We start from the raw sequence: 26831 nt of genomic DNA, 5'->3' as shown, positions 1-26831 counted from the left end.
CCCTCCCACTTCCCGAAACCATTGGGCCAGCACCAGAAAAGGCATTATTGGGCACCGTGTTGGGGACGTGTCCCTTGTCTCGGAGGACCCGTCTCGGCCAGGGCCGATGTCCAACCATCTGTGCTCTTGTCTCGGTCAGGGGCATGAAGGTCATTGAGAACAGAGCCCTGAAGGATGAGGAGAAGATGGAACTGCAGGAGATCCAGCTGAAGGAGGCCAAGCACATTGCCGAGGAGGCCGACAGGAAGTACGAAGAGGTGAGGATCCTGGGCCCGCGGAAGCGGCTCTTGTTACGCCAGCCTGACCCCATCTTGGGTAGTGGCGTTGGGTAGTGCATGGGTAGTGCACTACTGCAATGGGTAGTGGTGTTGCATCCACCGCTTTTTATGTGCATAAAAAGTGCATGAACAATAAAGTGCATATATACAATTCAAACCAAGGGCAACCATGCTATACCGCAAGTTTCTATAGGTTCAATTGCTTCCAAGATATAGTTCTTAGCTGTAACAAGTCTCAGCTGTAAAAGTATCCGCGTTCACAGCTGAGACTTGTTACAGCTGAGAACTATATCTTGGAAGCAATTGAATATATAGAACAGTGTTTCCCAACCTTTTCGAGGTCAGGGTACCCTTGACCTCACTCTTCATATCTCATGGTACCCCTGCCGCCACCCTCCACCTTCCCCTCCCATTGCCCCTGCTTGCCACACCCCCCACCTTCCCCTCCCAGGGTGAAGGGTAGCACTGGGGGGGTGGGGGTGGCTGCTGACCTTGTGGCAGGCCCTGCCCCATGGGCCAGCTCCATGTCCTTGCTGGCGCTGGTGGGAGACACCACAAAAATGAGGGGGGGGGGGGCGGTAGTGTTGCCGCGGTACCCCTGGGACTTGCTCACGGCACCCCAGGGTACCAGGGAACCCTGGTTGAGAATGGCTGATATCGAAACTTGCTGTATAACATTGTTGCACTTGGTTTGAATTGTATAGGAGGTTAAGCAGTGGCATAGGAGGTTAAGAGCTTGTGTATCTAATCTGGAGGAACCGGGTTTGATTCCCCGCTCTGCCGCCTGAGCTGTGGAGGCTTATCTGGGGAATTCGGGTTAGCCTGTGCACTCCCACGCACGCCAGCTGGGTGACCTTGGGTTAGTCACAGCTTCTTGGAGCTCTCTCAGCCCCACCCACCTCACAGGGTGTTTGTTGTGAGGGGGGAAGGGCAAGGAGATTGTCAACTCCTTTGAGTCTCCTGCAGGAGAGAAAGGGGGGATATAAATCCAAACTCTTCTCTTCTATATATGCACTTTATTGTTTATGCACTTTTTATGCACATAAAAAGCGGTGGATGCAACGCGTTCTGTGATTGTGTATTAGCCTTAGCGTTGCATCAGTCGACTTTCTTATACCTCGTATATAGTGGGTAGTGGCGGTTAGTTCCAGCAATTATCCGTCCAGCCACCAGCCCTTCAGTGGCCAGCGTGGTGTAGTGGTTAAGAGCAGGTAGACTCCAATCTGGAGAACCGGGTTCGATTCCCCACTCCTCCACATGAGCAGCGGGCTCTTACTTGGTGAACTGGGTTTGTTTTCCCACTCGTACACATGAAGCCTGCTGGGCTCGTCCCAGTTCTCTCCGGACTCTCTCAACCCCACCAACCTCACAAGGTGTCTGTTGTGGGGAGAGGAAGGGAAAAGGAGTTTGTAAGCAGCCTTAAGTCTCCCTATAGGAGCGAAAGGTGAGGTCTGACTTGTAGCCATGTACTGTCGAAGGCTTTCATGGCCGGAATCACTGGAGTGTTGTGGGGTTTCCGGGCTGTATGGCCGTGTTGCAGTAGCATTTTCTCCCAATGTTTCACCTGCATCTGTGGCTGGCATCTTCAGAGGATGCCAGCCACAGATGCAGGCAAAACCTCCGGAGAAAATGCTACTGGAACACGGCCATACAGCCCAGAAAACTCACAACACCCCATAACTCGTAACTTCTCCAGCTGAGAGATCTGTCCCACCGGAGAGAGAGAGAGTGTGCCTTTTAGATTTCAGTTCCTTCTGCTGGCTTTGAGTGCCGGCCGCAAGGGCGGATGAGAAAACCGACTGGAGCGAAGGCACGGCTTTTGGGGTAGATGAGCAAACCGGCTGACCAAAGGAACGGCTTGCTGAAGCCCTTCTCAGTTGTGTGCGCCCTGAGCAACAGCCTGACCTAGCCTGCTGTGACTACTGCTCTGTTCACACAGCCACCCCAGCCGTGCGGTCCGGCATCGCCCCTCGCTCACTTTCCCTCTGCCCTTCTCAGGTTGCCCGAAAACTGGTGATCATTGAGGGAGACCTGGAGCGTACCGAGGAGAGGGCCGAGCTGGCAGAGTCGTGAGTATCCTTGTTCTCGGAGCGCCTTCCCTCTTGCATGAGCACTCTTGACTGCATGAAAGCTAACCCGCAGCGGCTGTGCTTGCCCCCCTGTGAAGCAAGGCCTGAAGCGTGGGACGCCTGGGCTTAGAAGCTGTGCCCCCCCCTCCCCAACCCCCCTCCCCAAAGGGTTGTGGCTAATCTTGGCGGTTTCTACTTTCCCAGCCGCTTTGCGGGGAAATTCTTTCTCTCGGCTCGCCTCTTCGAGGCATGCGGTACAGCCTCCTGGCCACGTTCCCAACACGGATGAGATTGAATACTCTGTTGGCAAACAGCTTGTGTGTGGTGGGGGGTGGGGGTGGTGGTGTATTGCACGGAATGGGTTTCTGCGACTTGCTGCCGCGGCCCCATGCCGAGGCACTCGAAAGCAATCCCCCCAGCTACATTTTTGTGGAATTGTCCTCCCTTCGTTGGTGATAACGGACGGACTCAAAGGCCGCTTTCAAAGTAGCTGGGGCAGAATGAAGTGCAGCTGTGGCCTGTTCCACTTCTTAGGATACGGGGGGGGGGGGGCAGCGGGAGAACCCCTCCCTGTGTATTCCAAGGCAGGACGAAGCTCTCCTTTCTTTAGGGGCAGGTTAGTTTCCCATGTAAACAGCATGTCCTCCGTAGAGATGGTGGGAGAGGAGGTGTACATTCAGGAACGGCCACAATTACCATCCGTCTAGCAGTGGTACAGTTCGGAATGCTCCAGCTGTTCACTGGGTCATGTGGCGGATGGTTCCTCTGACCTCTCCAGCATTCTAATCTGGGGTTTGATCTCCCACTCCTCCACCTGAGTGGCGGAGGCTTATCTAGTGAACCAGATGTGTTTCCGCACTCCTGCATTCCTGCTGGGTGACCTTGGGCTAGTCACAGTTCTTGTTGAACTCTCTCAGCCCCACCTGCCTCACAAGGTGTCTGTTGTAGGGAGAGGAAGGGAAAGGAGTTCGTCAGCCACCTTGAGTCTCCTTGCAGGAGGGGGGGAGGATAAATCCAAACTCTTCTTCTTCATGAGGGTGGTGTGGGGGTGTCAAACCCCACAGGCCCCTAAGGAGCCGGAATGGGATCTCCCTTTCCCTAATAAGGCATGCTGATACCATCTTTTTTTGGCATGTGCAGATTCCTTCTGTGTGTTTTCCACAGCAGGGGATTCACAAGCCGCTCCGCAGGAGATGGCTCTGCGGCGGGACTGGTGAGGCAGGACGGGCCGGAAGGAGCCTTCTGTTGCCACCAGGAAGGGAGCAACTCCCAAGGCTGTACAGCTCAGATGCTGCAGTTTTGTGTGTGTGGTGGTGGTGGTGGTGGGGGGTGGGGACTATCTGCAGCAGGGTGGTCCCACATTCCACATGGTGGGCTGCGTCAGGTCTGCCGCACATCTGGGGCCCTGATGTGGGGGGTAGGGAAAGCAGAGGAGGAATGCGAAGCATGTCTCCATGGGCTTGTCCGCCAGGAAGGGGAGGGGGCAGGAGAACGAAGCTTTGAGCATGGTTTAAAAAAAAACACCTCGCTTCAAATACCTGTACCTTCCGTGAACGTGGGCTGCTCAATCTGACCTGGAGAACCGGGTTTGATTCCCCGCTCTGCCGCTTGAGCTGTGGAGGCCTATCTGGTGAACCAGATTTAGCTTGTGCGCTCCAACACATGCCAGCTGGGTGACCTTGGGCTAGTCACAGTTCTTCAGAGCTCTCTCAGCCCCACCCACCTCACAGGGTGTTTGTTGTGAGGGGGCAGGAAAGGAAAAGAGATTGTCAGCCCCTTTAAGTCTCCTTACAGGAGAGAAAGGTCGGGGGGTATAAATCCAAACTCCTCTTCTTCTTGAATTTCCCAACTCCTATGAATGCGAGGGCCTTCTGTCGTGGGATACAAGAGCGAGCGTATGTTTAGGTGGTTTCCCCAACCACAGATGATACATCGCTGAAGAGTTAATACTAAATATCTGGTTGTTCTTCCCCCACTCCTGTTCCTGCCTCTTAAAAACCGGAAGGCTGAGAGCTCCGTTCTCAAGGCTGCTGACGTGGTAGCTGGCAGCATATTCATGGTCCCCACTTGAGACTCTCCCATGGGAAATGGCCTCATTTCAGTGCGGGGACACCGATGAACTCCGCCTCCAAGTTTAGGAGGGGGCCTCCGCTTGGCCAGAGCGCCTCAAGTGGGAAAGGGAAGAATTAGCAAGGAAAGGGGGTTGTTTGGGAAGCAGCCCTCCCCCTGCTGGAAGGGGGCAGGCAGCTGGTTCCTGGAACTGACCGGCTGGAAGAAGACCAAATTCCCAGCAATGGCTTGTTCATGAACGCAGCCTTCCCTTGAGCTGACCTAGAAGTGGGCGTGGCTAGGGAGCCTCACGTACAAGGGACAGGAAGGAAGGAGATCTGTGAATGGGAGAGCCAGGAGGAAAGGGGCATGAATCACTCTCTCCTTGCTGAGGCCACTTCTCTCCCCCCCCCCCCCATCCCTGCTGCAAACTACGCTTCCCATAGATCTTTGCGGCTCATTCCCAGAACGGCATAAACGGGTGCCGAACAAAACTTCAGTAGCAACTCCTAGCCCAGGGGTCTGCCACCTGCGGCTCTCCAGATGTTCATGGACTACGATTCCCATCAGCCCCTGCCAGGATGGCCAATTGTAGTCCATGAACCCCTGGAGAGCCACAGGTTGCAGACCCCTGGAGCAGGGAGTAGGGACTAGCTCCCGTTTCCAACAGGAGCAGCCAGATGCTGCCGGAAGCGCTTACACAGGACGTGAAGGCAGCGAGCTCAAACCAGAAGCTTTGGGCCTTCAGAGGCACGCTTGCTGCAATTACAGAGAAGAAGAAGAGGAGTCAACAATTGGCCATGCTGGTAGGGGTTGATGGGATTTGTAGTCCGTGCACATCTGGAGAGCCGCAGGTTTCAAACCCCTGTCCTAGTCCCATCCCAGGTGCAAACTGCGCTTCCCATTGTTCTTTGGGGCTCATTCCCAGAATAGCTTAGCCGGGCACCAAAAAGACACAAGCGTTCAGCCGAACTTATGGAAGCCGGTCCTCTAACCTGAAGCTTTAGAAGAAGAAGAAGAAGAGTTTGGATTTACATCCCTCCCTTTCTCTCCTGCAGGAGACTCAAAGGGGCTGACAATCTCCTTGCCCTTCCCCCCTCACAACAAACACCCTGTGAGGTGGGTGGGGCTGAGAGAGCTCCGAGAAGCTGTGACTAGCCCAAGGTCACCCAGCTGGCATGTGTGGGAGTGCACAGGCTAATCTGAATTCCCCAGATAAGCCTCCACAGCTCAGGCGGCAGAGCAGGGAATCAAACCCGGTTCCTCCAGATTAGATACACGAGCTCCTAACCTCCTACGCTACTGCTGCTCCAATTAGGCACCAATTATGACGCTGCCATGATCACAAGTTCTGCAAACTGGGCCCGCCTCTGGACCACCCCAATCCTGATTCTTTGCCGTATCATCGCATCTTCCTGTGTGTTGGGCCAGCTGCTGCCGCCTCCTCTTCCTTAGGAAGGATTTGGACAGGTTTGCATTCCCTTGCAAACTGTGGATGGGAAAGGCGGATGGGGCCCAGGGCTGCTGCTACTCTGCATCCATTTGGCTGTCCCTGGCTTAATGGAGCAGACGGAAGGTACAAACGGACCTCTGCAGCGGGATCCGTGGCTCTGTGGGCGTGGTCTGTCCAGACCCCCCAGTCTGGCTTCTGAGGCTGAACCGCGCACTGCCCTGCACCCTTTGAAGTACTGAGGACTAGCCATTTGAGCTTGCTTTAATGCAGTGGTTCCCAAACTTATTTGGCCTACCGCCCCCTTTCCAGAAAAAATATTACTTAGCTGGAAATTAATTTTTTAAAATTTTAATAGCAATTAAACAGAAAGATATATGTATTAAGGTTTCTACCTGTGGCCATCACCGCCCCCCTGGATCGCTGCGGCGCCTACCAGGGGGTGGGGGCACCCACTTTGGGAATCACTTCTTTAAGGGGAGGAGCAGAGGATCTCTGCTTTGTATTGTGCACCCTGTTCTGCTATTGAGGACTCCTGGGGGCATCTGGGGCAAGAGAGGGGAGAGCTGTTTTGTCGCCTCAATGGTCACCAGGAGCCAGCGTGATATAGCGGTTAAGATCAGGTGCACTCTGATCTGGAGAACCGGGTTTGACTCCCCTGCTCTGCCACTTGAGCTGTGGAGGTTTATCTGGTGAACCAGATTAGCTTGTGCACTCCCAACAAACGCCAGCTGGGGGACCTTGGGCTAGTCACAGTTCTTCGGAGCTCTCTCAGCCCCACCCACCTCACAGGGTGTTTGTTATGGAGGGGGAGGGGGAAGGAGATTGTAAGCCTCTTGGAGTCTCCTTACAGGAGAGAATGGGGGGATATAAATCCAACTCTTCTTCTTCTGCATTTGAGTCTCTCTCTGCAGAACAGTTGACGGAGCTTGGCACGCTTAGCCCGGGGAGGAGAAGACTGAGAGGCGACAGGCTAGCCTCGTTCCAGAATTTGAAGGGCTGTCATGGCGCAGAGTCGTTCTCTGTTGCCCCAGGAAGGTCGAACCGAAACGGATAGGTTGAAAATAAATCAAGAACAGCTTTCAGCTAAATGTTGGAAAGAACTTCCCGACAGTTCGAGCAGTTACTCGGTGGAACGGGCTCTCCCTGCTGCGGCAGGTTTTAAGCAGAGGCTAGCTGGCCACGGGTCGGCCACGTTGAATCTGCAGAAGGCAGATCGTGAAAGGGAAGGCGGGAAGGGATGGGCCGCTGCTCAGCCTTCACGGCACTTCCTTACAGCCCCAGGGTACTATCGCCACTTGGGGGTCCAGAAGGAATTTTCCTCCTGGACAGATTACCCTGGACATTTTTTGCTTTCCTGGGGGCATGGAGCGGGGGGAACTAGTTGTGAATTCCCTGTGTTGCGCAGGGGGTTGGACTAGATGACCCCGTAGGCCCCTTCCAGCTCTCTTCTTTCTGTCTCCTTCACGCAACGTGTGATTGGTGTTTGGAATATGCTGCCACAGGAGGTGGTGATGGCCACTAACCTGGATAGCTTTAAAAGGGGCGTGGACAGATTGATGGAGGAGAAGTCGATCTATGGCTACCAATCTTGATCCAGGTACTCGGGAGCAACAGCCACAGAAGGCCATTGCTTTCACATCCTGCACGTGAGCTCCCAAAGGCACCTGGTGGGCCACTGCGAGTAGCAGAGAGCTGGACTAGATGGACTCTGGTCTGATCCAGCTGGCTTGTTCTTATGTTCTTATGTTCTCCTTAACGTCCATATCAAAAACCATCTGCTCCTTGGTGAGCAACTCCTATCAGAGGGGTATGTGGGGCCCGTCACACACGCTCCCATTGCTTCTGCGTTTCTGGACCTTTGCATGATCCGCTCCTTCCCATGCGGCCTGCGGCATGTCCCTGCTCCCCCCTCCTCCGTCGCAAGCACCGCCCCCGCCTCCCCCCCCCCAGCATGCATGTTATGATAGACTTTGTTTTTTCTTTCCCCCCCTTCCCCTCTGTCATTTTGATGGCTTCGCTCTGTGTTTTTTGTTGCACTCCTTTTGACCGCCGCGCCCTTACCTGTCCCCTGTCGCTGCGGTCCTCCATAACAGTCATGCCCGAGAGGTGGAGGAGCAGATCCGGTTGATGGACCAAAACTTGAAGTTCCTGTCTCAGGCCGAAGAAAAGGTACTAATCCTTCCCCTCCTCGAGTCCCGAGCTCCCTAACCTGTTTATCTCCCCTTCCCCCCCTAACGCCTCCCGCTGCCCCCCTTTCCTTTCCTGCTTCTCTGAATGCTCTGCTCCGCTCCGCTTGCTCTCCTCTCCTCTCACTGACTCGGTCCGTTTTTTTACTTCCCGTCAAACAGGCGTCCGGCGTCAGGGCTGCTCCTCGGCCCGACCGGCATCTTCCGAAAGGGGCCGCGAGGCGGCAACGGTTTCCGTCGGAGGCTGGATCCACCGCCGCAGGCAGCTTTGCGCGCTCCCGCCCCCTTTCTGCAGCTTGCGGACCGTGTAGTCTTGTGCTGTTCGCAACGTTGCGCTGGTGCCTTTGCTCCCCTGCGGCCCTTTATGTGCCACACTGTGATCGAGAGGACGGCGCACGGGAGAGAGGGAAGACCTTTTGCGGCCTTGCCTGTGCCACAGCGCTCTTCCCTGGGCTACACAAAAGACAGCATCGGAAGCGTGGAGTCGTGCGTCTGGGGCTTCACGTGCACGAAGCGGCAGTGTGGTTGCCCAAGCCCCTCTGACTAGTTCCAGAGGTGGGATCCAGCAGGTTCTCACAGGTTCCCGAGAGTAGGTGACTAATTATTTGTGTGTGCCGAGAGGGGGTTATTAATGGGTGATTTTGCCACGTGATTTTGGCCTTAGTTACGCCCTCCTCTCAGCAGTAGCGCGCAGAACTTGAAGCAGTCTAGCAGGAGGTGCACCGGTGTGTGTGGCAGCCTGCGCCTGCGTGCATTCGTTTCCCGCCCAAGGACTGGCGCAGCGGCTGCGTCCTTGCCACAGCCCTGCCCAGGAATGCCCCACCCCCGGAATGCCCGGCCACACCCGCGTCGTGCCCCGGCCAGCCCCATTGGTGCTACGCCACAGTTTGAATCCCACCCCCATGGGAACCTGTTACTAAAATTTTTGGATCCCACCACTGACTAGTTCACCTTGGCTGCATGGGAAAGCAGAGAAAGAAGAGTTTTGGATTCATACCCCACCTTTCTCTCCTGTAAGGATTAATCAAGTAGAGGCAGGTGGGGCTGAGAGAGTCCTGAGAGAATTGGGACTAGTCCAAAGGTCACCTAGCAGGAATGTAGGAGTGCGGAAACACACAGATCAGCCTCTGCCACTCAGGTGGAGGAGTGGGGAATCAAACCCGGTCCCCCAGATTAAACTCCGCCGCTCTTAACCACTACACCAGTGGTGGCGAACCTATGGCACTCCAGATGTTCATGGACTACAATTCCCATTAGCCCCTTCCAGCATGGCCAACTGGCGATGATGGCAGGGGATGATGGGAATTTTAGTCCATGAACATCTGGAGTGCCATAGGTTCGCCTCCACGGCACTACACCATGCTGACCCACCCTGCCCTGGCCTCTGTAGCCCGTCAGGGGAGGGAACTGTGGCTGAATGCAGAGCACCTGCTTGTCACCTGCAGAGTTTCGGGTTCAGCTCCCACCATCTCCCATTCAGTAAAGATCAAGCAGGAGTTGACGCCAAGGGCCTGTGCATGAGACCCCAGAAAGCCACTGCCTGTCTGAGCAGACAGCATTGACCTTGATGACCCGATGCTCTGATTCATCATGATAAGGTAGCTTCATGGGGGGCAGGGACAGTGGCTCTGTGTTAAAGCATCGGCTGTGCATGCATCCACGTGGTGTAGTGGTTTAGAGCAGGTGGATTCTAATCTGGAGAACCGGGTTTGATCCCCACTCCTGTACCTGAGTGGCAGAGGCTTATCAGGTGAACCAGATGTGGAACCGGGTTTGATTCCCCTGCTCTACCACTTGAGCTGTGGAGGCTTGTTTGGGGAATTCAGATTAGCCTGTACACTCCCACACACGCTAGCTGGGTGACCTTGGGCTAGTCAGAGCTTCTCGGAGCTCTCTCAGCCCCACCCATCTCCCAGGGTGTTTGTTGTGAGGGGGGAAGGATAAGGAGATTGTAAGCCCCTTTGAGTCTCCTACAGGAGAGAAAGGGGGGGGGATATAAATCCAAACTCTTCTTCTTCTTTCAGCACTTCTACATTCCTGCTGGATGACCTCATGGTTCTCTCCGATCTCTCTCAGCTCCACCTGCCTCACAAGGTGTCTGTTGTGGGGAGAGGAAGGGAAAGGAGCTTGTCAGCCACCTTGAGTCACTTTACAGGAGAGAAAGGAGGGATATAAATCCAAACTCTTCTAGATCCCCAGTGCCGGGCCCTTGGCCTAACACGGCACCTTGATAGGTTTTGCGTAAGTTGCTTTCATAATGACAGTTGGTCTAGTTCAGCGAAGGCAAACGTTTTCAAGACCGAGTGCCCAAATTGCAACCCCAAACCCGCTTATTTATCGCAAAGTGCCAACCTGGTAATTTAACCTGAATATTGAGGTTTTAGTTTAGAAAAAACGGTTGGCTCCGAGGCGTGCGTTACTCAGGAGTAAGCTTAGTGGTCGTCGATGGCTTTGCTTTGAAGCAAACGTGCAACTCTTCCAACGGGTGAATCACGACCCTAGGAGGGTTTACTCAGAATCGAGCCCCGTTGCCAGCAACCGAGCTTACTCCCAGGTAAAGGATTGTGCTTTAGTTTAACAGCCCTTAACAGGGTTACCTACACTACTTCTCCAAAACTAGGTCTTAGGTTTAATGCTAATAATCGAGCCCAGCGGCCCAGGAGGAGGGGGTACTCTGTTTGCACGTGCCCACAGAGAGGGCTCTGAGTGCCACCTCTGGCACCCATGCCATAGGTTCGCCATCACTGGTCTAGTTTACTGGAGGGCGTTGTTGAAGCAGCGGAGTTACTCGGAGTAGACCACCTTGTAGGACGCAACGTAGACAAGAACTGATAGACACACAGTCACCAGTGCAGTTCTATTTTATTGCTATCTACGAACAAAGTGCTTCGGCAGACTACAGGTGTTTTCAGGCACACGTCACTCTGCTGTCTGTGCTAACTATATACAGTAATGGTACCAATCAGGTGCCCTCACCTTATCAGGTTTGCACACGGTACATGCTGTGCACTCGGTACTAATCTGCACACAGCCCCTGTTAGGAGGAGGGTCCAGCTGTCATTTCGATTTTGCTCATTTAAACATTTACACATGTCCTGACAGGCGTATGCTACGCAGTGTCCAGTTAAACATGACCTAAGGTGCCCAAACCCACGACAGGGAATAAAGACTTGCCACTTTTAGAACACCAGTTACATATCCTCACACTTTAGGTGTTGCAAAAAACAAACAAACCAGTCTCGTGGGCAGCCACAAACAAATATCCTTGCACTACGGCTAGAGACATGAAATAACAAATTGACCCGGCACGCAAGGTCTGAGTCCGCCTGTGTCAAATATTATCACGCTTCATAAAATATAGCACCCAGTTTGAATTACTGGAGAATAAGCTTGCCGGTCACTCACTAATTATTTACTTATTTATTGGATTTGTTCATTGCCCCTCCCGTGTCTGGCTTGGGGCGACGTACAAACAGAATTGTGTTACATAAAAAACTGCTTCAATATATAAGACCTGTAATTCAAAAGACGAACACAGTACCCAAAAATAGTAAGAGAAAGCCACCTAATCCATAAAACATTATTTGATGAAACCAACTACGCTAGAATCTACAAAAACCAAGTGGAAGAAATAAGACCCATCTATGGACTAAGACATAGGTGTCAAATTCGCGCCCCTCCAGATGTTATGGACTACAGTTCCCATCATCCCCTGCCAGCATCATGCTGGCGGGGGATGATGGGAACTGTAGTCCATAACATCTGGAGGGCCGCAGATTTGACACCTGTGGACTAAGATGTCATATAGCCCTAGGGGAGACTGGTGGTCAAAGATCAGCCTCAACGAAATACCTGGCGGAACAGCTGCGTCTTGCAGGCCCTGCAGAACTCCACGAAGTCTCGTTTTGTGGGGTCTTTAACCGCTTCGTCAGCTTTTTTGTCAAACTTGATGCTGCCTTTATTATTTCCAGAGAATTTATTAGCTGAGCAGTTCTCTTCCCCATCTGAAAGCATCAGAGTAATTTCCGCCTCCTTTGTGAGAGATAAGAATGGACTGTATCTGCAGATGTATTGTTGTCATATTAATATGTCGAGGGACTGGTTGAGGAGTTTTTCTCGCTGGGGAATGTCTGGTTCAGGATTTTGCTTCCTAACCGCCGCTTCTGCATCTGTAACATTCCCCTTCACTGGACACAGTGTACCATAGACTTCCTCTCATGCGATACACCTCTGAAGATGCCAGCCAGATGCAGGCGAAACGTTAGGAACAAGATCCACTTCAGACCACTTTAATTACACAGCTGGAAACCCTCTGACAACCAGTTGCACCTGCAGAGTTTGGGTTACTCTGCTGCCTCACAAAAAGATGTTAGTGAATTGCAGATTCCTCCGCTGCAGAACTCAACATGTCGGACCTCCTTCGTTGCAGAATGCTCCGGCTGGGTCCTAGCCCTGCTCCCCCGTTCATTTGAAAGTTTGATGATAGTTCAACGAACTATAAATGCTCTTTGATCGAAGTACCACGTTCAGTCATGCACAAAATAATGGTTTTGAGAAAGGCGGCATGTAAAAATGAATGATAGTTTTCATAGTAATTCAGGACTATATTCTGATGCGGAGGCATACAGTTGTCTCACTACTGCACCTCAACTGACTGTACTAACATCTTCGTCTGAGGCAGTGTGCACAGCAGGGAAAGGAAGGGAGAGCAGCCGGTGGGCAAGGGTGGACCCCTGTGGCAGAAAGTGGAGCACTCGGCTCACGTCCAGGTGGTCTCTCCCTTACCGCTGCTTATCGGAGCCTTTGCAAGGCCCTGCCGTGTCGGTCTGGTCCTCTGAGCAGCCAGGAGAGCCAGAAACAGAGGCGTATCTAGGGGAAATGGAGCCCGGGGCACAACCTGAGTTTTCTTCCTTCCCTCCTGCTCCATTTAAAAAAATTATTTATTTATTTGTTAGATTTATAGGCCACCTCACCCCCGAAGGGCTCGAGGCGGCTCGCAATGTAGCTGTTCTCCAGACAGCAAATCAATACAAAAATATAGCTTAAACCCATTAAAACTTAAGCAGCAATTACTAGGAATAAATACCAATTAAAATGACCGAAGTTGTTAAAAAACAGGCGCTTCGATCTAAAGGCCAAAAGGCCAAAATTTTCCCTAGATATAGTGGTGGGGTCGAAGCCATCTGCCGCCATCTCACGAAGAATAATACCAGGTTGGTAAGCCTCGGCCTGGGCATATTACGGAGGGAGCTCTACACCGCACTCACAGGACAGGCGTGAAGGGGATTGGCCAGGGACATGTGGCACCACATGTCCCGGTGGGCGGTACGCCCCTGGCCGGAAACCTGCTCTCCAAAAAGCACCCGTCCTTGCACTCGCTACTGCGATGAAGCCTCAATCACATGACTACACGGTTCAGCAGGGCAGGGGGTCGGGCGGGTGCCTGCTGCCCTTGGTCCTGAAGAGGCGGTCCCTCCGCCGTGACTTGGAAACCGTTGCCGGCCTCCGCGGGCCCCGTCACCTGACGTTCACCGCAGCCTCTCCATTCCATACATTCACTTTCTTCTCTTTTCTCTCCTGTCCTCTTCAATTCCCACCCCCTCCCTTTCTCCCCCACTTCTTTTTTTGCCCCCTCCCTCCCTTGCAAACGTTTTGCAGTAAGTGCTCAGAACTGGAAGAAGAGTTGAAGAATGTCACCAACAACCTCAAGTCGCTTGAGGCTCAAGCTGAGAAGGTAGGGTGTTTTCCCCACGGCTGCCGGATGGCCATTTTTGGCCTGGGAATCGCTCTGGAGACTCTTCCTTGAATACCGCCTGCATGGCCTATAAGCTGCAGGGCCACCTCGCAATGGGGTAGCCAGTGGCCCTAAATTCAAGAGAGCCTGCCTTCTATGTAGAAGTTAGCTGAGGGGAGCTGACTTTTATGCCCTGTTTTTTTTTTTTAACAGAGTCTCAACGCAGCTTACAGGTGCCCTTCCCCACAACAGACACCTTTGTGAGGCAGGTGGGGCTGAGAGAGTTCCGAGAGAACTGTGATTGGCCCAAGGTCAAGCTATAAATAGGACTCTGTCTAGCCCAGTGATTCTCAACCAGGGTTCCGTGGGTACCCTGGGGTACCATGATCACGTCCCAAGGGAACCATGACACAGCAATTTCCAACTGGAATCAAATGGATTTTGAAGGTTGGAAGTTTCATGGGCCCTTTAAACAACACTGAAAAAACAGCATTATTTTATTTGTTTAAATTCGTGTGGATAGGTGTAGATTTTCAGGAGCTCTCCTTTTAAATCCTCTAATCCATGTCGAATTTAGGCAAACAAGCAACGCAGCTGTCAATGCTAAGCTTTCCTCCCTCCCCTGCTTAAGCCACTCCCCACCCAAGTACAGGCCAAAAACGGGGAAAACCTAAAAAATGCAAAAAAAAAAAATCAAATGAACCTCAGGGTACCTCCTGAGATAAGGAAGAGCGAGGCTGTTGGGTACTAATGATGTCGAAAAGGTTGGGAAACACTGGTCTAGCCAGTCCTGCTGCTTAAGAACAGACACACACCAACTTCTATAGTACTAACTAATTTACTAGAATCATGGAGTTGGAAGGGACCCCCGAGGGCCATCAAGTCCAACCCCCTGCCATGCAGAAATACATAATCAAAGCACTCCTGGCAGACGACCTCTCAGCCTAACCTACCTTGCAGGATTGTTGTGAGGATAACATGTCGTCAGCTGCTTTGGGGTCCCCGTTGGGGAGGAAGGCAAGGCATAAAGTAAATAATGAACTGTTCAAATGATCTCGGACTTCCTGGTCTCCCCACTGTGGAGAGTAGAGATTGCAGAGGTAGTAAAAGGTGCCAGATGGATGGAGCAAATGGAGAGATAAGCGTGGTGTGGTGGTTAAGAGCAGGCAGACTCTGGAGATGTGGGTTTGATTCCCCTTAACTGGCGAATCAGATTCATTTCCGCACTCCTTACATTCCTGCTGGGTGACCTTTGCCCAGTCCCAGTTCTCTCTGAACTCTCATGGCCCCACCAACCTCGCAGGGTGTCTGTTGTAGAGTGAGGAAGGGAAAGGAGTTTGTAAACTGCCTTAAGTCTCCTTGCAGGAGAGAAAGGCGGGGTATAAATCCAAACTCTTCTTCTTCAAATACTCTTCTTTTTTGAGTATTGGTCTCAACCCTTTAGGAGCCTGTGGGCGCTTTTGGAATTCTGCCACGGCACGGTGGGCACAGCAACAGAGTGGGTGCTGCAGGAGGCAGAACCAGCCGCACGACGATTGCCACAGCTTAACTGTAGTGTAGACCCTTGGCGCTTAAAGTAGCTGCTGCCAGCCATACACGATTGCCACAGCTTAATCCAGGTGTAGATCCTTCCGCGCTTACAGCAGCTGCCGCCAGCCAATAATGACTTTATCGCCACAGCTTAACTTCTAGTGTAGACCTTCTGCTTGGTGCCAGGCAGCTGCCGCCGTGCCGCGACATTTAAAACAAATCTGTACTTCTAACTGCATCTCCAATAGTGAGTCAGAAGCCTTGCTGGGCAAAAGCGCTACCTGGTACCACACATTTACTAAAAACAGTTGGTGGCGCAAGATAAAAGCGATGTCAGGTGACACGGTCCCTGCAGGCGCCGCTAGAGGACTGTGTATCATTTCTGCTGTGCATTCATATCCCTTACAAATGGAGAGGGGGCCAACCATTTTTACTGCTGAGTCCATCAGCACAAATGTTTGTGGGAGAGTTAACACTGGCGTTGTCTCCAAGATGTAGGAGAAAGCTGGCCGTGTAAGACCAGGGGGAGGAAAAACCCGATTCTTGGCTTCACCTTCCTTAAGAAAGTTTCGTGGTTCGAGTGTCAGGTTAGGTCTGGGAGTGGAGGGGTAAAATCTGTAGAAATTTTGAAGCCTCAGGGGAAGTTGCCAGAGTTACTCACATTTAAACAGACTTAATCTGAAATACACTATATATTTATTTACATATATCAGGTTTATCCATTATTGATGCTGCAGACTTTTGCCTGAAACTTTCCATGCTGTATGATGAGTGCCTAAAACCTTGTGGTGGAAAGTACCGGGCTCATTCAGTGAAGAAATATTTCACAAGAGTCTTCCCATAAATTTCCCAGTCTTTCATCGGAATACCACAGATTAAGTTTATGGAGGAGAAGTTGATCTATGGCTACCAATCTTGATCCCCCTTGATCTCAGATTGCAATGCTCTTTAGCAGACCAGGGTGCTCGAGCAGCAGAAGGCCATTGCTTTCACATCCTGCAGGTGAGCTCCCAAAGGCACCTGGTGGGCCACTGCGAGTAGCAGAGTGCTGGACTAGATGGACTCTGGTCTGATCCACAGGCTAGTTCTTATGTACCCCACCCATTTTTTCCGTTTGCTTCCCCCAATGGCTGCAACTTTAACTGGAGGTATCTTAAACTCAAATTGTCAACATGGTGTAGAGAGCCAGCGTGGTGTAGTGGTTAAGAGCAGGTGGATTCTAATCTTGGAGAACTGGGAAGGCTTGATTCCAGACTCTCCACCTGGAGTGGCGAGTAGCTTATCTGGTGAACCAGATGCTCGCGACTCCCCTGCATTCCTGCCGAGGGCCTTAGGTTGTCCCAGTTCCCCAGACTCTCAGCCCCAATCTTCCGCCTTACAAGGTGTCTGTTGTGGGGAGAGGAAGGGAAAGGAGCTTGTCAGCCACCTTGAGTCTCCTTACAGGAGAGAATGTTAGGGTATAAATCCAAAATCATCACCATCATCTTCTTCCTTTAGAAATTCACTGGCAGGCCAGTGGGCTAATCTGCAACACAAGGTGCTTGAAATACAATATGAGTGAATAAGAAATGGGGCTGTGGCTCGGTGGTGGTACATCTGCTTTGCCTGCAGAAGGTCTCAGGTTCAATCCCCGCCATCCTCAGTTAGAGGACCAAGCAGTAGGTGATGTGAAAGACCTTCGTCGGAGACCCTGGAGGGCATCTGACAGTCATAGCAGACAAATCCGTCTTAGTAGGGCGGTTTTGAGACTTCCAGATGTTGGACTTCCAATCAGCCCCCCTGCCAGCATGGTTGATGGGAATTGTAGTCCATAACATCTGGAGTGCCAAAGGTTCGCCACCACTGGTCTGGGCAATTCCCGAGAGACTGTTAGGATATGAGCCTCTTTTCCAAAAGTAGTTCTGCCCCAGGGCTTGTGGGTGAAAGGGCTGCTATGCTCGGGCCTCAAGAACTGTGTCTCTCCCTTCTCTTCGTCTGCAGTACTCTCAGAAGGAGGACAAGTATGAAGAGGAGATCAAGATCTTGACTGACAAGCTCAAGGAGGTAAGAGATGTGGGGGAGAAGGGCAGAGGCTTGTGGGCCATCTGTGGTGGTTGCCGGGTGCTGTCAGGTCTGGGTCTGTAGTCAATAAAGGGACTCAATAAAGGTCTGGGTCTGCAGTCAATAAAAGGAGCAGCAGTGGCGTAGGAGGTTAAGAGCTCATGTATCTAATCTGGAGGAACCGGGTTTGATTCCCAGCTCTGTCGCCTGAGCTGTGGAGGCTTATCTGGGGAATTCCGATTAGCCTGTACACTCCCACACACGCCAGCTGGGTGACCTTGGGCTAGTCACAGCTTCTTGGAGCTCTCTCAGCCCCACCTACCTCACAGGGTGTTTGTTGTGAGGGGGGAAGGGCAAGAAGATTGTCAGCCCCTTTGAGTCTCCTGCAGGAGAGAAAGGGGGGATATAAATCCAAACTCTTCTTCTTCTTCTTCTTCTTCTTCTTCTTCATGATCAGAAGCCTTTATTGAAAGCAGCTGGCACCTGGCTTGTGCAAAACCAGTTCTGCTGGGCTATTGGAAGTCGGTTACATTTATCCCGGGAGATTTCCCACCGTAAATCCCCCGCCCTGGTTCCCGTGGAACATGAGAAAGAAAAATGTTTGGGAGTCGAACCTCTCAAGCACAGCGCAGTGATAGTCTGGCCACTTGCCGCCTTTCCCCTCCCGCAGGGAAGGCGCCAGAGTTGCATCTACTTTGACTACAGTCGCAAGCATCAAAGAGAAACAAAACAACAGAATATCCATTAACATATCAGAAGTAAATGCCGTCTGCCCTCTCCCCCAGTCAGGTGTGAGGCCTTGCGCCTAGCCCCATTCATCGATGCCAGCCTTCATCCCGACAGGAGCACATGTGCTGGGCAAAGGGGCGCCAGTGTTCAAAGCAGTGGTGGGATCCAAAAGTTTTAGTAACAGGTTCCCATGGTGGTGGGATTCAAACTGTGGTGAAGCACCAATGGGGTTGGGTGGGGCATGACGGGGGCGGGGCATTCCTGGGCGGGGCTGTGGCAAGGACGCAGCCGCTGCGCCGGTCCTTGGGCGGGAAACGAATGCACGCAGGCGCAGGCTGCCACGCACGCCGGTGCACCTCCTGCTAGACTGCTTCAAGTTCTGCGCGCTACTGCTGAGAGGAGGGGCGTAACTAAGGCAAAAATCACGTGGCAACATCACCAGTTAGTAACCCCCTCTCGGCACACACAAATAATAATAATTATTATTATTACTATTTATTACATTTAATAGACCGCCCTACCCCCGAAGGGCTCAGGGCGGTTTACAAAACAATCAACATTTGAGTACAACAAATAGTTTCAATTAAAACAATAAATAAATTAAACTTTAAAACACTAGCAGCAGTGATCTTCCACAATTAAAATAAGTAGATGTTGTCCGGCATTAACCTCCCGGGAGGGGACAGGCTGATATTCAATCAGCAGATGACAAAGCTGTCAGGAGCAACAAAGAAGGGCGGACTCAGTGGCCAGCCTCACCAAAGGCCCGGTGGAACAGCTCGGTTTTACAGGCCCTGCGGAACTCCCCAAGGTCCCGCAGGGCCCTTGGGCCACAGATGGAGGAGGAAGAGTGACCCTTATTCCCAGGCAGGGGCCAGGGCCGTAAAAGCCCTGGCCCGGGTAGAGGCCAGCCGCATCATGGAGGGACCAGGGACCACCAGTAAATTCGCCTCTGCCGAACGGAGAGGTCAACTCAGGACATATGGGGTAAGGCGGTCCCGCAGGTATGAGGGCCCCAGGCCGTAAAGGGCCTTAACCTACTCTTGGGAACCTGTGAGAACCTGCTGGATCCCACCTCTGGTTCAAAGGCTCCGGGTCCTGCTCCGCCATCGGCTGTGTTTTTCCCCGTCGTTCATGGCGGGCCCGGTCCGTTTCCTGACTGGTTCTCCTCCTTCTCGCAGGCTGAGACTCGGGCCGAGTTTGCAGAGAGATCGGTAGCCAAGCTGGAGAAGACCATTGATGACTTGGAAGGTGAGTTCACACGGAGAAGCCGCTCTCGTGCGGAACCGTGCTCAGGGTGACGCGGGTTTTCCCGAACAAGCTGTTGGGGGTAGAACGGAGGAACTGACTGGGCATTTCCGTGCCCTGCGACGAGAAGCGGCTACACACATTCCTCCCGATCCCTCTTGAGAGACCTGATTTCGCCCCAGAAAGGGACCGTTCTATATCCACATTGCCCTACGGATCTGAAAAACATGTGGAAATGAGAAAAAAAATGAAAAAGCTGTGCACCTCGGTGTACCCTGACCTGTAGAATTCACAAAAAACAATTCACAAAAAAACCCAAAATAGAGCAATTCATGCTGTCTGTACATCAGATAAGTCTGCTTCCCAGCCAGGGGTGTCTCCACCCCATCTGCTCCACCTTCACCCTTCCTCCCCCAGTGTTTTTTTCAAAATCCATTAAATTATCCATTACAGCCGCACTGCGCTCTGTCCGAGTGTAGAAGGCTCTATTTAGAGAGCTCCTTCGTAGGAATCAGCAGCTGCAGGCCCTCGGCCACGTCTGGCTCCTGAAAGGCGTCATTTGGCTATTAAATCTCTAGCTCGGAGGTGTGAGTGGAGGGACTAACTGGCTGGGGCATAGGACTACCGGGCGGCTCCCTGCATAGCGCTAGTCCTTCGTAGGCCCTTGGAACCGGTTGCTGTTTACCAGGGCCCTGTGTGAACCGTACCTTCCATGAAGAGCAGCTGAATTGGAAATGGAATGACTGCTCTATAAAACTAGACCAAAGGGGACAAAGTCTCCCTGGTCTACTGTGGGCTGCTGAGTGTACCTTCGCTTGTAACAGGCTCAATCCTGCCTAAGAACCTGGCAGAGGCACTCTTGATTCCCGTGCCTTCTGCTCCAGGGTGGGAGGGATCAGTCTGCCCACACATGTGTTCTCAACTCCCAATGGTTTCGATAAGTGCGGCCATGTTTTTGAGCGATGTTACCTGCTGAAGGGGCGTCTTCTGTTTTGCAAGAACTTTGGGCTGGATCCCGTGGATCCGTTCCACGAAAAAACGTCATAGGATCATAGAGTTGGGAGAGACCCCAAGGGCCATCAAGTCCAACCCCCTGCAGTGACAGATGGCCATCCAGCCTCTGTTGAAAAACCTTGACAGAAGGAGACTACACCACACTCCGAGGCAGCGAATCCCACTGTCGAACAGCCCTGACCGTCAGGAAGTTTTTCCTGATGTTTAGGTGGAATCTCTTTTCCTTCACCTTGAACCCGTGACTCTGTGTCCCAGGTTCTAGAGCAGCAGAAAACGAGCTTGCTCCCTCACCAACATGACATCCCTTCAGATATCTAAACAGGGCTATCATGTCACCTCATAACCTTCTCTTCACCAAACTGAACATCCCCAGCTCGCTAAACTTCTCCTCACTTCCTTCTTGATCCAAGAAACCCGTTGTGTTGGGGGAGAGTTGATAGAGTAGGCGGTTTATCAGCGGAAAGGTGCATTACCAGAGTAAGATAAGTGCAGTTGCAGACGGCTAGGCACAGCAGAAGAATAACTCCACACCACACAGTAGCTTCACTTCAAAGAAGGAATTTTACTTTCAGGTGCAAGCTATATACAATGAAAATCAAGGAACAAACCGGCAGCATGCCTCGCAGTAAACAAGAAACCCTAACGGACACTGTGCACTGATAGTGCTCTGATTATATACAATCACTGACCAATCACTGTGAAGGTCACTGTACTGAAACAGACTGGTTTGGTTCAGTTGCATCAGGCTGTGCCAACCGACCCTGGATGACAGGTGCTGTCATTCAGATCACCATGATCTGCGCACAAGATGCACACCATATTTATTTTGCTTCCCTGACAAGAGTTCCTCTTGGCATTTCAGCAGGATCTTTTTTTCAGACAGTAGCTAAAGGACCGGATTCTGATTGGGCAGGCAAATTCGAAGCCTTGAAATTAAACTCCTCCCACTGGGTATTTCTGCTGCTTTAAATTCAGTGGCTCCTGGAATATTCTCTACCCCTTCCAGGGTCTCCCCTCCTCCCCCCCCCCAAAAAAAACCCCTTTAATAATTTGCAAATATATGTGTAGCTGAACTTAAAGTTTGGCAAGCTGGAAGCATCAAAACTGAAACAGAATGCCACAGAGTTATATAACAGGCTGGGTATTTTTTAACGACGTCGTACAAAGATTCCCAAAAGGATGTCAATAAAATTACGTAACTTGATAAATATAGAATGTTAAAAAGAAAAGAAAAGATTGCTTAAAAATTCCATTAGTAGTTATCATCTGAGGAGGGCATAACAAAATGATAAAAGGCCGTATATGGACAGCCCAGCAATCAGGCAGCTGGAGAAAATCAAATGCTCCGATGAAGCTGGAATCTCTTCGCTTGGCACCAAATCCCAAATAGATAGGCAGACGGGAAAGGGTTTAGGCTGGATTTTTTCTGGGTGGGTAGAATCATAGAGTTGGAAGAGACCCCAAGGGCCATCAAGTCCAACCGCCTGCAATGCAGGAACACACAATCAAAGCACTCCCGACATATGTTCATCCAGACTCTGTTTAAAAACCTCCAAAGAAGGAGACTCCACCACGCTTCAAGGTGGTGCATTCCACTGTTGAACAGCCCTGACTGCCAGGAAGTTCTTCCTGATGTTTAGGTGGAATCTCTTTTCCTGCACCTTGAACCCGTTACTCCTGGTCCTGGTCTTTGGAGCAGCAGAAAACAAGCTTGCTCCCTCACCAACATGACATCCCTTCAAATATCGAAACATGGCTATCATGTCACCCTTTAAACCTTCTCTTCACCAAACTAAACATCCCCAGCTCCCTAAGTCTCTCCTCATAGATTCTAGATCTTTTACCACGTTGGTTGCCCTCCTTGGGACGGCACAAAAAAAGCAACCGCAGAGTTGTTGAAGGGATGTCCCTATACAGCAGGTTGTAATAAACCTGCACGCGGCGGGCAAGCTTTACTATGTCCAAATCCTTCCTCTGGAGGGCAAGCTGCAGCCGGTAGAAGGAGCTACCAACAGACATCTCTTTGTGGCTCCAATGGCATCCTGAGCACCGCCAACCTACTTTTTCACAGGGAGCTCAGCTTGATCTAGCAAGAAGCTCTTGCCTGAATACGATTTTGGGGGCAGAGAAAACCTTGGTGTCTGTGACACTCACACACACCCCTCCCCCAATTAAAGCACTTAGCAAGGCGGTGCAAACAAGAGCAAAAGAAACAGCAGCATATAGATCTAGAGACCTGCTCAAAGTGGCACATAAATTCAGGAAAACACAGAAGAGTTGCGAGGGATTCTGTGCGGTGAAACAATTGCAAGGGAAGTAAAACACCCCGCGCTTTCCATGTGTGCCCAGACACTTAACAAAGGCCCTCAAGCTCTTTCAGAATACGAGAGGTTCCTGATAACCCATTGCTACCCAGGATTCCTTGTTCACTTAAACTCAGAAAAGCCTCGTCGTTGTGGGCTTTCCAAGCTGCATGGCCGTGATCTGGTAGATCTTGTTCCGTACGTTTCGCCTGCATCTGTGGCTGGCATCTTCAGAGGTGTTTCACAGGGGGATGTCTGTTACACACTGTGTCCAGTGTGTTGACTTCTCTCTGCGATACACCTCTGAAGATGCCAGCCACAGATGCAGGTGAAACATGCGGAACAAGATCTGCCAGACCACGACCACACAGCACAGAAAGCCAACCAGTTGAGTCCGGTCGTGAAAGCCTTCGACAGTACTCGGAAAAGCCTCTTTGCATTTGTTCTGTCTCAGAATCTGGTTCAAGATTTCCCCAGACATAGAAGCCAGATCGCATGCACAAAAAAAGAGAGATCTATTCCTTCCTACAAAGTTTCCAGCGGTGGCGGGAGACGTTCCCCGCTCCTGCCAAAAAGGCCGCAGCGAATGCCACTCGGAGCAACTTGGCCTCTGCGGCTGGAACTTCCCTGGCTGCCTGCCCACGAGCTGGCGAGCGGGAGTCGTGGTTCTGTTGCGGCCGGCCCTCGACTTCGAATGGACCGCCCTCTGCACCGCCCTCTCTCGATCCGTTGTCGCTTCTGTGCCTGATAAGTGGACCGCGCAACCTCTCCGTTCCCTCTTTTTAGATGAGCTGTATGCTCAGAAACTGAAGTACAAAGCCATTAGCGAGGAGTTGGACCACGCCCTCAATGACATGACGTCCATGTAAATAACCGTGCCTGGGCAGGGGGCTTGTGTGTTGCTCTCCGCTTGCGCGTGTCTTTGTGTGCTGTGGCAAAAGGGGGTACGTGGGGCGGGGGGGGAGTCTTGAGCGGCCACGCGAGCGCTATGCAATGGGCGGGGCCGGGGTAAGGCTACACTGCTGACTTGCTGGTTCAATTTTCCCTGCTGCCTCTTGGGCCAGCATTCCTGATTGACACAAAAGGAGACTTGTGGTATGCAGGTGAATTTCATTCAGGAAGGCCCTGGTGCATTTTGATACATACAGCCCACACCTGCCGATAGGTGAGGCTCCACCTTCACCTGGTACCGTGTTTCCCCGAAAATAAGACAGGGTCTTATATTAATTTTTGCACCAAAAGGTGCATTAGGGCTTATTTTTGGGGTAGGGTTTATTTTAGGGGAAATACGGTACCTTCACAATTCATTAAGGCGGGCTCTCGGCAGCCCCATTGCTTCCCCGTCTGATGCAAGCTGCATCCCCATTGGCCGGGAGCACCCTGCTGGATCACACCATCCTGATCTGTAACTACCGGTAGGGCTTATTTTTGGAGTAGGGCTTATATTTTAAGCCTCCTCCCAAAATCCTAAAAAATCATGATAGGGCTTATTTTCAGGGAAACACGGCAGTGGTCACACAGCCATTATTTATTTCCTTTCTATCCCACCTTTCTCCCCAAAGGAGCCCTGTGGCTCAGAGGGGTAAGCGGCAGCTCCGCGGCCAAAACTCCATTCACAACCTTGAGTTCGATCCTGACGGAAGTTGGTTTCGGGTAGCTGGCTCAAAGTCGATTCGGCTTTCCATCCTTCCCAGGTCAATAAACTGAGTACTTAACTTACTGGGGGTAAAGTGTAGATAGCTGGGGAAGGCTATGGCAAACCACCCCATTATCATATTTCTGTATTTATTTTATTATATTTATATGCCTCCCTTCACCTCGCGGGCTCAGGGCAGCTTCTGATATTCAGAATGCCGTCAGAACCATAAATAACGACAGTGACGCCGTCTGCCTAGTAAACGTCATGATGTGACGTCATCCTTGCAGAGAGATGTCACCTTTGCCTTTCTCCCCATTGGAGACTCAAGGCAGCTTCTGTTAGTGACGTTAGTCTGAGAATGTGTATCTGGCATAAGGTCACCCTGACACCCTAGAGAGAGGCTGCCCACTTCAAAATGCACTGGGCCATCGATAACCGTGTGTTTTTAACGCTCTGCACACCTGACAGTCTTCCTCTTGTGTTGGGGTTGGGAGAAGTTCCCTGCCACCGTCTTTTCTCCGGAACGGTACTGCCACTGCTGCGTGCCTGTGAGCAATCTCCTGGGTTTGGTTTGAAGGGTCTGGCCACTTTGGGCTAACAAACCGGGGTTGGCTCAGCGGCGGCACCTTCCGCCTTGTGTTTTTTTTTTGGTGACCTCCAGGGATTTCTTGGGGGGGGGGGGGTGTTTGACACTGAGGTTTTGAGCTGTGTGCTAAACAACGCGTGTTTGTAGCATCTGTCTTGGCGGAGGGCTAGGTAGAGAACCGCTTGAGTGTGACCTGGAAGCGTTTGGCTTGATATAACCAGTTGCTCCCGGCCTTGTGTTTGACTTGCGGATTGCGATCTTTTAACCTTCTAACTGGAGAATGCCCCTCTTCCCAACTCCCCGGCTTGCCTTTCCCCGAGGCTTGCGGTGTGTGAGCCTTCTGGGCTTCCTTAAATCTTCTATCTTCTCCCCACCCCCCACCCCTTTCTTTCTACAGATAAGATTTGTGATTCCAAAGCACCACTTTAGTGACTTGGCCTCTGCACCTCCTCTTTCTTTGTTTCACTTTGTCTTCCCTTCCTGTTGGCCGAAGTTCCTGTCTTTCCCGGCTGCACACGCACCTCTCTCCAAGCGGCGCTGGGAACAAACATCCTCCGTGTGTGTGTTGGGGGTGGGGGGGCTGCGTGTGATCTCACCAATAGCCGGAGTCCTCTTCTCCCCCCCCCCCTTCCCACCCGTGCTGTGCTGTCTCCGAAACAAAGCAGTCTTTGTGACTTCCAACGTGCCGTGCCGGAGTCTGCTGGGCGTGGAAGTGCCACTCAAACCATACAGCTGTGTGTGTGGGGACGGGGGGGACGGGGTTGCTGGCTGGTGGGGTTGCAGGTTCCTGTCCACGTAGCTGATAGGACCTTGATACCTCTGTGGCCTGCCGTTTCCCAAGGCAGGATGTGGCTCTGCGTGACACACAGCCGGGATTGGGTGTGTCTGAAGCTCTCGCCCCTGTGTCGCTTTTCCCGATCAGTCTGTAACAGTCGGTGGAATGTAATATAGACTCTGTGCACTAAAGCTGCAGCCCTGGCTGTTATTTCCCCCCCTCAGAGTTCCTTGTGTCCGGCTTACAGTTTGCACTGCTTGGTTGGGTGCTGCTGGATCATGAAACATGTATGTGACAGCGGGTTATTCTACACACATCCTACTTGGGACTTGTCTGCACAGGTGCTGTGCCAAATTCAGACCATGGGGGATTTGCCAGTGGGGGGGCGGGGAGGCAAAAGGATGAACCCACTCATTTCATCGTGATCGGTTTTGGCTGGAGGGTGTCAGGTCTCAGTCCTGAAGCCAATAAACAGACTCTGGATGTTTGCTGCTCAGTAGCGTTTATTGAAGGCAGCCGTCTGCCTTTCCTAGGCCGTTTTATCCCTGCTTCAGTCCCATTCCCGTTTCCCCAGCAAATAAGTGCCATCTGCTAAACCTCCCCACTGTGATGCAACGGAAGTATTATGGTCCGTTCCGCACACGCAGAATAACACACTTTCAATTCACTTTGAAGCTGGATTTCACTGGGCGGAATAGCAAAATCCACTTTCAAAAATGGTGAAAGTGGACTAGATGTGCATTATTCTGCATGTGCGGAAGGGGCCCCTGTTTCTCAGGGTCTCCCCTAGTTATCTACGTTTGTTATCAAGCCATCAACATCAAAGGAGAAGCGGAAGAAAGTAAAAAACAGACACCCCCCCTTCTACTTATCAATCAGCCGATACATCAATCAGGTTGAGCACAAGACAGGATGCATGTTCGCCCCAGGCACCAGTCAAGAGTTTGTTCTGACAGAGGGAGATAGTCAACTAAAGGGATTTGGCTTCGCCATAGAGCATCTGCTTGGCATGCAGAAGGTGCCAGGTTCGATTCCCAGCATCTCAAGTTTTGTTTTGTTTTGTTTTAGCAAGCCTTTATTGGCATAGACAGCAGTACAACAATAATAAAAACAGATTTAAAAGCATATACAATACAGGATATACATGTTAGGACGAAGGAAATCTACTGGCATTTAGTAATTTCCAGGAGAAAGTCTG

General features: G+C 51.7%; 1 protein-coding gene across 4 annotated transcripts in view; it reads left to right on the top strand.

Annotated features, from left to right (window-relative positions):
* TPM3 (tropomyosin 3) overlaps window positions 1-25824 on the top strand; it is a 94447-nt gene extending 68623 nt beyond the window's left edge. For 2 of the 4 annotated variants that reach the window (XM_048510399.1, XM_048510412.1), the window contains 7 exons: window positions 140-257; window positions 2277-2347; window positions 7943-8018; window positions 17280-17342; window positions 19250-19319; window positions 23420-23498; window positions 25256-25824. In XM_048510399.1, the coding sequence (XP_048366356.1) occupies window positions 140-257; window positions 2277-2347; window positions 7943-8018; window positions 17280-17342; window positions 19250-19319; window positions 23420-23498; window positions 25256-25259 (481 nt within the window). In that variant the 3' untranslated portion in view covers window positions 25260-25824. Of the gene's footprint in view, window positions 1-139; window positions 258-2276; window positions 2348-7942; window positions 8019-13693; window positions 13770-17279; window positions 17343-19249; window positions 19320-23419; window positions 23499-25255 lie in introns of all 4 variants that reach the window. The other 2 variants (XM_048510391.1, XM_048510406.1) reach the window with 1 other exon arrangement.
* Window positions 25825-26831: the final 1007 nt, after the last annotated feature.

This window comes from Sphaerodactylus townsendi, linkage group LG01 (genome assembly GCF_021028975.2).
Source record: "Sphaerodactylus townsendi isolate TG3544 linkage group LG01, MPM_Stown_v2.3, whole genome shotgun sequence".
In the NCBI taxonomy this organism is placed as follows: domain Eukaryota; kingdom Metazoa; phylum Chordata; class Lepidosauria; order Squamata; family Sphaerodactylidae; genus Sphaerodactylus; species Sphaerodactylus townsendi.
Note: the sequence above shows the minus strand (reverse complement) of the source record. Positions and strands in the feature narration are given on the sequence as shown.